The 11,099-nt window shown below is 43.7% G+C and overlaps 1 protein-coding gene across 5 annotated transcripts; it reads left to right on the top strand.

Annotated features, from left to right (window-relative positions):
- The first annotated feature begins 182 nt into the window (after nucleotides 1–182).
- Nucleotides 183–10,772, top strand: LOC141758359 (NACHT, LRR and PYD domains-containing protein 3-like). Of its 5 annotated transcripts, none has more exons than XM_074619673.1 (11): nucleotides 183–248; nucleotides 1,231–1,397; nucleotides 2,029–2,169; nucleotides 2,249–2,320; nucleotides 2,421–4,191; nucleotides 5,405–5,566; nucleotides 5,678–5,851; nucleotides 5,987–6,154; nucleotides 6,986–7,032; nucleotides 7,125–7,775; nucleotides 10,696–10,772. In XM_074619673.1, the coding sequence occupies exons 2-10, from the start codon at nucleotides 1,352–1,354 to the stop codon at nucleotides 7,643–7,645; spliced, it is 3,102 nt and encodes a 1,033-aa protein (XP_074475774.1). In that variant the 5' UTR covers nucleotides 183–248; nucleotides 1,231–1,351; the 3' UTR covers nucleotides 7,646–7,775; nucleotides 10,696–10,772. The 5 variants fall into 5 exon arrangements, with proteins under 5 accessions (XP_074475774.1, XP_074475776.1, XP_074475775.1 ...); XM_074619675.1 differs by lacking the exon at nucleotides 183–248 and adding an exon at nucleotides 255–1,112 and having other exon boundaries at nucleotides 10,704–10,772; XM_074619674.1 differs by lacking the exon at nucleotides 183–248 and adding an exon at nucleotides 255–1,112.
- Nucleotides 10,773–11,099: the final 327 nt, after the last annotated feature.

The raw sequence follows: 11,099 nt of genomic DNA, 5'->3' as shown, positions 1-11,099 counted from the left end.
TGTAGCAGTTTTTCTTGTAGCTGAAGTTCATTTTACAGAAGCCTAAATGGAAATGTTCTGCGGTTTATTTGAGAAGCCTTTAAACAATGCGACACTGTGCAGACCAGAAACACCAGTTTCCTGTTTTCTACACCATCACCCAGGAAGGAAGCAAGAGACGTTTTTTTTTTTTTTTTACATCCGTACAAATAACACTCTGCTTGCGAGCAGCCGCTGTCAAGGTGTGAGTCAGATAGTTATTGAAGCGGGTAAGAGTTTCCTTTTAATCTGTTTGATTTGAATATTAACCCTGACTGAACATAGTCATTCTATATCTGAAAGAATGTTTTTTAATATAGTTTGATAGGAACTGTAGGTTACAGGAAAGTCTCCGTCTCATGTCCAAGACCAATAGAAAGACAGTTTTGATCGCTGTAATTATTCCTCCTGTTCATAATGGCCATTAACAGGTCCCTTTTTAATGTGCTTCCAATGTAAGTGATGGAGAACAAAGTGTACAGTCCTCGTTTTGGCTGTCAAAGTTAACGTGATAATAATGTGTTAACGCAAATTTGTTTTAACATCACTCATTTATTTAACGCAATAATTTTAGGTTGTAGTGGGCTCAGTTTTAAAGCTAGCCTAAAGAATCCATTGGTACCAACCTTGTCATACTAGTTTGTCATGAAGGAGGCTAAATAACGCTCCAAACTTATGCTAAATTTTGGTGAGGAAAAACTGGCATGGCCATTTTCAAAGGGATCCCTTGACCTCTGACCTCAAGATATGTGAATGAAAATGGGTTCTATGGGTACCCACGAGTCTCCCCTTTACAGACATGCCCACTTTATGATAATCACATGCAGTTTGAATAAGCTGTGTAATCTAATTTACTAGAGGGAATGTAGAGACTTTCTTTGCACTGCACTGTACATGGAGGTAGTAGAACAGCAAAACTTGGACTTTGCTTCCTCCATCTGTTGAACAGGCAGAGATGCAGCATTTAGAAACTGGAACTGAAAAAACAAAGACCTTGCACTGTTTTTTCTTATATGGAGTATACATCTGTTCGAATAACACTCTGCCTGCGAGCAGCCGCTGTCACTGTGTGAGTCAGATAGTTATTGAAGCGGGTAAGCGTTTCCTTTTAATCTGTTTGATTTTAATATTAACCCTGACTGAATATAGTCATTCTATATCGGAAAGAATGTTTTTTAATATAGTTTGACCAATTATTTGTTCCGCTGGAAGTAAATGACTGTAGGCTGCAGGAAAGTCTCCGTCTCATGTCCAAGACCAAGAGAAAGACCATTGATGAGGAGTATCAACTGACCGAAATCACGCAGGCTACGAGGGAGATGAAGAGAAAAAAATGGAGCAAAAGAGTGTTGCTGATAAAACAGACGAGGTCTCTCGAGGTAAGGATGTCAAATTAAGATTCTAAGGCAATGAAAGGACCCTGTACCACGATTCATGAAGTGAAAAAAGGGTGCTAAGGAAGATTTCAATTCCAAAACTGTAAATATAAAATTCAGTTGAGAAACAATTAACACGTTGATAACCTAAAAAGCACCAGACAAATCTTAAAGAGGACTTATTATGTTCATTTTCAGGTGCATACTTGTATTTTGTTTTTTTGCTGGCTCACTCTGTTGTGATTGGTCAACCGAGCCAAACTCCTCGGACTTTGCTCTAAGTAGCTTTGTTTTGAGGGCGAGCCAAACTAGCCGCTAGGCAGGTATTATGCAAATGTGTTACTTGGTGACATCACCACGTTACGGAAGAAAAGGCGGGACTTCAAGCAAGGTGTTTCAGGCAGTTCAGGAGCAGTGTTTCTGTGGGGGAGAATAACTCCCTTTGGAGTAGACTTTGGGCTTTTGTAACTTTGCAGACCTTTGACATGCACAAAATAACTATATAACAGACTAAAGGAAAGGGGAAAAGCACAAAAGTATAATAGGTCCTCTTTGATGATCATTCACTGCACTTTTTCTTGCTCCAGTTTTTTTGTAACAAACTGCTGAAATTGAGTATTGTGGTTTCTTTCAGAGTCAGTTCCCTCTAATCAGGCTGAGGTTCATCATTTCCAACCCAGCTACACCGCTCAGAGTGGAGGCAACGTGGTCGCTCCCTTCATCATTGGTTCTAGCATTGGCAACATAAACATCGATATCATCTCAACGGGCCAAGGTAGATATATAGGCTAAGACGTGGTGGGAGTAGCTGAAACTGGGGTTTGGGCTCTGCTGATGTTCTTCTTCTTTTGCAGGGTCTATGGTTTCATCAAAAGAAGCATTGAACCATGACACTGCAGACAGCTGCGGGTCTCTGCAGCCCCAAAGTGAGTATGACCGCGTTTAGGAACTGGACATATTGACAGCCTTAAATCTTAAAAATGAGAAAAACCCAGAATAACCTTTTGAATGCATTTCTTCCTTCAGACGATAAGATCGCAGAGAAACTGAAAGCTACTCTGAAGAGGAAATTCGGCCACCTGCTCGAGGTGATGACGGCGGAAGCGAAGAAGATACCTCTCAATAAGATCTACACAGAGCTCTACATCACTGTGGGACGAAGTGGCGAAGTCAATAAGGAGCACGAGGTGAGACAGATCGAAATGGCGTCCAGGATACATGTGGCCCAGGAGAAATCAATCCACTGCAATCAGCTCTTTGATCCGCTACGGGGACGAGACCCCGACACAAGAACTGTGATCACAAGGGGAGTCGCTGGCATCGGAAAAACCGTATCCGTCAATAAGTTCACTCTAGACTGGGCTGAGGGGAAGGCAAACACCAACCTGGCATTTGTATTTCCTCTCTCTTTCCGAGAGCTGAATCTGATGAGAAAGAGAAAATACAGTCTGGTGGAGCTTCTCAGTGTCCTCTTCCCCGCAACAAAAGACACAGGAATCTTTACTAACTGTAGCAACAAAATGCTCTTCATCCTCGATGGTCTGGACGAGAGCCGCCTGTCTTTGGACTTCCACAAAATTGAAATATTGTCTGATGTGACGCAAAAGACCACGATCGCGGTGCTTCTGATCAACCTCATCAGGAGAACACTGCTTCCTTCTGCTCTCATTTGGATAACATCTCGCCCGGTAGCTTCCAGTCAGATACCTCTGGAGTTCGTTGATCTAATGACAGAGTTGCGAGGGTTCAACAACCCCCAGAAAGAAGAGTACTTCAGGAGGAAAATCAGTGACGAGAGGTTAGCGAACAGGGTGATCACGCATGTGAAATCCTGCAGGAGTCTTCACATCATGTGCCACATACCGGTCTTCTGCTGGATGGTGACGAGTGTTCTTCAGAAGACGTTGCTGACGACAGACAGTAAAGACACGCCAAAGACCCTCACTCAAATGTACATACACTTCTTGTACTTTCACGTGGAGAGCATGAAGAAGAGGCGGCCGGGGAGGAGAGAGTCAAACGCCGACTTCCTGAGAGATCACATCATGCCGCTGGGTAAACTGGCCTTCAAAGAGCTCGAGAAGGGCCACTTGATCTTCTACGAGAGCGACCTCATCCAGAATGGTATTAAAGTCACGCAGGCGTCGATGTTCTCAGGAGTCTACACGCAGATCTTCAACGAGGAGATGACACTGTGCAAGGAGAAGATATTCTGCTTTGTGCATCTGAGCGTCCAGGAGTTCTTCGCTGCGTTGTACGTCTACCTCACATTCAACAACGACAACATCAACGTCTTGGTTAAGAAGTCGTCCCCTTCGAGGTTCAGAGATTCATCGGAGTTCATCCTCTACAAAGAAGCAGTAGAAAAGGCTGTGCGGTGCGAAAATGGACATTTTGACATCTTCTTGCGCTTTCTGTTGGGCCTGTCTCTGGAGTCCAATCAGACTCTGTTGAAACATCTAATGACCGGCAACCGAACGAACCAAAGAACAAGAACGGAGATCATTAAACACATAAAGCAGAAGATCACGGAAAGTCAGTCCCCAGACAGATGCCTCAATCTCTTTCACTGTCTCAATGAGCTGAACGACCACTCTCTCGTGAAGGAGATTCAGAGCTACCTCCGCAAGGGCAGTCTTAACAAAGCCAAACTTTCACCTGCCCAATGGGCCACTCTGGTCTTTGTATTGCTGACATCAGAAGAAGAGCTGACTGTGTTTGAACTGAGCAACTACACCAGGTCAGAGGAAGCTCTTGCGAGGCTGCTGCCTGTCGTGAAAACAGCCCAAGTGGCAAAGTAAGTGATTTCTAAAAACAGTTAAAACAAAGCAAGCTCTAAAAATTTTTTTTGCCCCTGAAGAAAAATCAATTGAAAAACTTAAAGGTGCTCTATATGATATCCAGAGGATTAATATAGCAGCAAACAATTATTTGCAATGTAAAAATATAAAGGAGTAATGTCTACCTGAGCAGAGAATGAACCGCTGTGTGTGTTGTAATCTGAGTTTCTCCGTGCGTGCCTTTAACGCCTGATCGTGCATGTGAGCGTGCCCTATTGGCTAGCTCAGCACTGCTCTCATAAGACGGTTACAGCTGATAACGACGCCGTTGCCGAAAAGTAGCACCCACCCTCCGTCCCCCCCCCCCCCCCCCCTAGATAAGACTGTCAAGCCCCCAATTGTGTGGTCCGATGTGACTAGGTGGTGAAAATAGTGGAGCATTTAGCAGCTAAAGAGACAGATGTTTTCCTCAGGAGTTGGTGGAGACCAAAAACAGAGCTAAAAGAGAGATAATGTCAGAGAGGCCAGAAATACAACACCAAATGAATAATAATGTTGCTGCTGGATGCGTAAATAAGCAACTGTTTGCTAAAAGATTTGCTTTATCAACTTAAAAAGTGATAAAATGTCAATGTGGTGTTAACAGCTTGTTTCTGCTGCCTCCACGTGGCCAAAATTATGGCCAAAGTTATTTATTTTTAAGGTTTAAAAGTGCGGTGTGTAGGAGTTGACGGCATCTAGCGGTGAGGTTGCAGATTGCAACCAACTGAAACTTCCCCCTTTGCCAAGCATGTCGGAGAACTACGGTGGCCGAGGCAAAAAACATGAATGGCCCTCTCTAGATTCAGTGTTTGGGTTGTCCGTTCTGGGCTACTGTAGAAACATAGCGGCCGGCACCATGAAGAGGACCTGCTTCGTATGTAGATATAAACGGCTCATTCTAAGGTAATGAAAAGGTTTCTGCCAATAGATCTCCCAAAATGCACACTGTTTTACCTCAAATATCAATAATTTATTCCAAATGAAGTCAGTGGTAATAAATGTTAAATCGGCATGATGTTAGGTGGCTTGTTACATTTCAGTTGCCTGACATTGTGTTTTCATGAGACTCCACCTACTTAGCTCATATTCCAAGTAAGCAGGGGTTACAAATATATGTCTAATCTCAACAGAGGGGGACATTTCTTTATGACTTTTCTAACCTTTCTCATACTGTCTTTCCTCCTGCAGTCTAAATGCATGTAATCTCACTAAGAACTGCTGTGAAATCCTGGCGAATGAAATCAAATCATCCCAAATTCGGAAGCTGGACCTGGGTAACAACAACCTGACAGATGCTGGAATAACACTGCTCTCTGGTGGACTGAAGAGCAGCAAACTGGAGACACTCAGGTCAAAACCCAACAAGTGTCTTTCTTTTTTTCCCCCAAAGTCAAATAGTGTTTGTATTTAGTTTGAAGCAACTGTTGTTTTTAACATTTTCTGTATTTTCTGTTTGTTCAGATTGAAGAGCTGCAACCTGACAAAGCACAGCGCCGATGCCCTGGCCTCTGTTATCAGCTCAGCCTCCTGCCAGCTGAAAGTTTTGGACGTCTCTGACAATGACTTTCAGGACGAAGGAGTCAAAGTGCTCTCTGATGGACTGGGGAGTCCTCACTGTAAACTGGAAATACTCCTGTGAGTAGCCTTGAGTGAAATTCCATGCCAGATGAATTATTTAACAGCTGGATACAGTACAGAGCCAAACATGCAAATTCAGTCGTTGCGTTATGGTGATCAGTTGAATGAAATGTCTCGGTGTCTGTTTCGAAGTGTGTCCCTGTGCAGAGTGACAGAGGAAGGCTGCACTTTCCTGGCGTCTGCTTTGAACTCATCCTGTCTGAGAGAGCTCGACCTGAGCTACAACCACCCAGGAAACCGGGGCCTGCAGCTGCTGTCTGCTCTGAAGGAAGACCCAAAATGCAGCCTGCAGGATTTCAGGTAGTGGTGCTAGAGCCCGAATGATAGATTAGCTTAAAGGGACTATTTGTAACTTTCAGAAATGCTTGTTGACAGCGACACCTGTGGCCGTTAAATCAACGAAAGTCAGCGTCGGGCTCGCGCTTGCTCGCTCTAAATATATCTGAACGAGCATCGCTCAAAACAGTGAAGCGACACACGTCAGCTAAAACCACAATATCACTCTATATTTCACCTGCTTGGCAGTAATGTTAGCTGACCAGACGAAGGTCTCTCCATGAATCAATGCTGATCCTTGTGTTGGCTTTTCCTGCTTCAGCGTCGGTGCCGGGGCTCTGAAGCAGCGGGGCTCCGCAACGAGTAACGTTATCGTCTCCCGACGAAATGAGCAGGAAGACACCGGCACCCGGTCGGACACGATAACGTTTCTCGCTGCGGAGCCTCGTCACTTCACAAGACACGGAAAACCTCTGTTGGACTGGAGGAGCTGCAGCATTTATTTCTGCACAAACGTCCACTGTACATTCACTAGATATTCTCATAACTAAACTAACTCTCTTGCAGTGTGTAGTGAGCGCGCGTTCACTTCAAGAGGTGGAACGAGACAGCGAGATCGCGTGCGCTGTCTGAGTGAAGGCAAGCAGGCCGAGGAGCGGAGACAGCGGCAACACACGAGCAGCGCGCATACGCGAGCGCGCATGTGTCCCGACCTGGTACATTTATACGCTTAAAAAGTTACAAACAGTCCCTTTAATTGTCACGGATATATATTTGTATCGGCGAATGTTGATAAGTAACAAGACAGTATCGATGATACAACAGTCAGAAAACTGGTCTTCTGTTATGTTTTAGTGTGGAACAGTGTGGTGAATCCATGATTCAGCCAGGTCCAAAGAAATGTGAGTAACCAGCACTTCTCTGTTTCCTTCCAAACTAAATAAAAAAAGCATTGAGTGACTTAAAATACTGACTTGATCTGTTTCATCATCAGACACCAAAAAACTCACCCTGGACCCAAACACAGCACACAGAGACCTTTCTCTGTCCGAGGGAAACAGGAAAGCGACGCGTTGGACCGCGCAGCCGTTTCCCGATCACCCGGAGCGGTTTGATTTCAGGACTCAGGTGTTGTGCGAGGAGGGACTGACCGGGCGCTGCTACTGGGAGACAGAATGGAGCGGGAGAGCTTTCATAGGAGTAGCCTACAGGAGGATGTGCAGGAAAGGAGAGGGTCCGGAAAGCTGGTTAGGCAGAAATGACTCTTCCTGGGGACTATACTGCACCAAAGACGGCTACAAGAGCTGGCACAATGGCATGCTCATTACTGTAGCCATCCCACCAAGCTCCAATAAAGTAGGAGTCTATCTGGACTGGTCAGTGGGGAGACTGTCCTTCTTCAGGATCTCTTGTGGCGCACTGACCCCCCTCCACACCTTTCAGACCATCTTCACTGAGCCCGTCTACCCGGGGTTTCGGCTTGGCTGGCCGGACTCCACGGTGTACTTGTGCTAGATATTACCTGGCAGTGGACATGATAATAATTCAGCACCACCATCTCTCTCCAGAAAGTGTAGCGTTTACTCTGAACAATTCAGTGAACACACTGTTAGTAGTTTTCCTAGGACTACTTCTTCAATAGAGGGTAGTTCCAATAAAAATTGTGGAAGAAGAAATCGAGAACATATTCCTCCAAACGTGAACTTATAAAACCAAATCTATCTGCATGGCTAGATATTAAGAGGAAGTGAAAACATATTTCGTAATTTGGGAAACACTGAGGAAAAACGGTCTATACGGTGATCTAGACCAGTGGTTCCCAACTTTTTTCCTTAAGGGACCCCTGACTAAGGAGACGACCCTACAGACGACCCCTGACTGAGCATATTATTTCCTGTGAATATTACATCAGAGATGAGTTTCCCTGTGATTTTTAAGGAACTTTTAATACAATTCGGTACTCTCTATTTTGTATTCTTTTTTATTTTAAAAATCATACGTACTTAATAAGCTTTACAAATTCAGGGTTTTCGTCTCCATGACGCTTGGCCATTGTTCTATCAGCTCTTTGATTGTTTTAACTTTTATGTATTTTGTATTTTTCTAATGCAGGACGAGTCTGTTAAGCAGAGAGGGAAAGCTCATGTGTATATATATTTTTAAAGTTTATATCTCAAATAACAATCCAATCTTTAAAAATGATTTAATTTAGTTTTATTCACAGAAATGAATGAAATGCTGAGATATGAGCCAACTGTATATTTTCTAAAAAGTTGTCTTGCGACTCCCCGTGAAGCTTTGACAACCCTAGGGGTCCAGTCACTGGTTCCCAACCTGGGGTTGGCGACGCCTAGTAGGGGTCGGGACCCCCAGATTAGGAAGCAGTGACTGGTTGTTATGCCTCCGCGCCGGTGACAGCCTTGGCCCCGGAGGCATCATGTTTTTGGATTTGTAAGCATGTTACGTCCGTCTATCTCATTCTCGTGAACACGATATCTCTGGAACTTCTGGAGGGAATTTCTTCAAATTTGGCAAAAACATCCTCTTGGACTCGAGGATGTAATGATTAGTATTTGGTGGTCAAAGGTCACTGTGTTTTTGCATGTACAGTATGTATTTGTATGTATAATTCAAAAGTAGTTTACAATAAAAGTATTTTTTTTATTTTATAAAAGAATGAATGTGCGAAAGTGATGTGGAAGTGAGGTAATTCTAGGTGAACAATGGCCAAGAGTCAGGGAGGAGAAAACCCTGAATTTGTCAGGGTTTGAAATATTAATGTGAAGGATTGTTAAAAATTTCAAAAAATAATAATAGGGTAGATGCTGGAGCTGAACCTAGCTGACATTGGGTGAAGGCGAGGTACACCCTGGACAGGTCGCCAGACTATCACAGGGCTGACACATAGAGACAAACAACCATTCACGCTCACATTCACACCTACGGGCAATTTAGAGTCAACAGATAACCTGCATGTCTTTGGACTGTTGGAGGAAACCGGAGAAACCCACGCTAACTCCACACCATTCTGCATTGAATATAATATCCATAAAACATGTCACTTCGGGGGTCGTCAGTTTACTCCATGATAGAAAAGGTGTCCCTTAAGAAAACAAAGTTGGGAACCACTGATCTAGACATCACTTGTACAGCAACATCAATAGAATGTATTTGGATGAAATGTAAAATAAGTATGCCTATAATTTGTAATAAAGCTTGTTTTTTTTAAGAGTCAGCAGAGAAGTTTGAAGTACAATGTGGAGTTTCACTTTTAACAAATCATTTTATTAGCAGTCCCAAGAGGCAATGAAAAAAACAAAAACAGACTTGAACCTATCTCTTAATCTCTTGAATTTGCTCCAGAACTCAGAACGCACTGCCAGATCCACGGCTACTTCCACAAGCACTGATAAATGTGTCCAACCATGTGGGAAACCTTCAGTTCAGAGTCTTGGAGAAGATGTTAAGCATTGTAAAACACAGTAAGTTTTGGGGCACATAAGCTCTGAATTCATTCATATTTCGCCTCTGGACAGGAAACTCACCACTGAAGTGTTTTTGTTTTGTACTTCTGTTTCATCTCCAGCCCCTGTGGTTCTGGACCCCAACACTGCATCTCCATGGCTCTCTCTGTCTGAAGATCTGACCATGGTGACACTCACAGACACCCCGCAGCAGCGTCCTGGAAACCCAGAGCGCATCACCACTTATCCACAGGTCCTGGGGTCTCATTTATAAAACAGTGCGTAGGATCCATACTAAAAATGTACGTGCGCACAAAAGCCGTTAATTTGGCGTGCGCCAAAAAAAAATCCGACTTATAAAACCGTGCGTACGCACATCTGCACGCAATGTTCCCTTTATAAATCACAATCCACCTGGAAATGTGCGCACGTGGATCCGCCTCATATTCCGCCCTCTACACGCCCAAATTCAACCATAAATGGTCGATGCAAAGCACCTCATGAATGTTTCTGCATGTGAATGAGCCTGTTGTTGATCAGTGGGTCTTTACGGTGAATCACGGCAACTACCGAGAGGAAGACAGAGAAAAGGAGTTTTTCTGACACACAGATCGAGGTGCTTGTAGGTGAGGAGGTCTCTGAACACGTTTTCCCTCCTGATTCTGTCATTCATGTCTTGTAGTCCTCAGTGCCGGTATAATCCACCAGCACCATGCAGCATGTTACCAGTGCCACTGCTGTGTTTAAAGCTTTACAGGAGTCAGACCCTATCTATTCACAACTTGCTAAAATGATCAAGACAATCAGTAATATCCCCCCGCCCCTACGCTGGATATCGTTAGAAAAAGGAAGTTAGACAGGAGAACACTATTTATTATTTATTTATTTATTTAAGTTGTTATGGCAAACTTGTCCTGCATTAGGATTAGGACTGACAATGATAATGAGGATATGGAGAGTACCGATTTTGTGAGAGCTGTCACTGGTTTTATTTCCCCACTTTGTTTATTTACACTCTCCATACTGGTGGAGATGTGCCGGGTGGAGGTGACTGGAGGAAGCAGATGTGTGTGGCGCACCGCGGTGGCGCACTGGAGACAGTCTGATAGTTGCATATAGCTGTTTTCATTTTGTCTATGTATACTGTATCTGTCCCTATCAAATAAACCATAAATAAATGAATAAGTCATGTCATGTTTACTGCAGCGATTTATCAGACAACAACTTTATGAAAACTAATATCGTACTTGGTGATATATGCTGCACTATTAGAAAATATTATTAAAACTATTGGCGCTACAGCTGACTGCAAGTGTCGGTAGTCCGACCCTCTCCTCTGAGCTCTGGTGATGGAGGGACCGTGATGGTGAGACAGCGCTGATGAGATATTGAGCTGAATTTGATTTGAGTTTTGAGTTGGCTGATATATTTTACATTTTGAATGTGCTTATGGAATAGTTATGGCTCACTAGCACAAAGAACACTGCTGTTTTGAATGTTTATGA

Source organism: Sebastes fasciatus, chromosome 20, assembly GCF_043250625.1.
Source record: "Sebastes fasciatus isolate fSebFas1 chromosome 20, fSebFas1.pri, whole genome shotgun sequence".
Classification (NCBI taxonomy): Eukaryota; Metazoa; Chordata; class Actinopteri; order Perciformes; family Sebastidae; genus Sebastes; species Sebastes fasciatus.
This window is presented reverse-complemented; position numbering and strand designations above follow the sequence as displayed.

Excerpts from the sequence above, each read along its gene's own strand:
- LOC141758359 (XM_074619673.1), top strand. The coding sequence starts at position 1,352 with ATGGAGCAAAAGAGTGTTGCTGATAAAACAGACGAGGTCTCTCGAG. Across the intron at positions 1,398-2,028 it reads AACAGACGAGGTCTCTCGAG|AGTCAGTTCCCTCTAATCAG; the intron begins GTAAGGATGTCA and ends GGTTTCTTTCAG. Across the intron at positions 6,155-6,985 it reads TGCAGCCTGCAGGATTTCAG|TGTGGAACAGTGTGGTGAAT; the intron begins GTAGTGGTGCTA and ends GTTATGTTTTAG.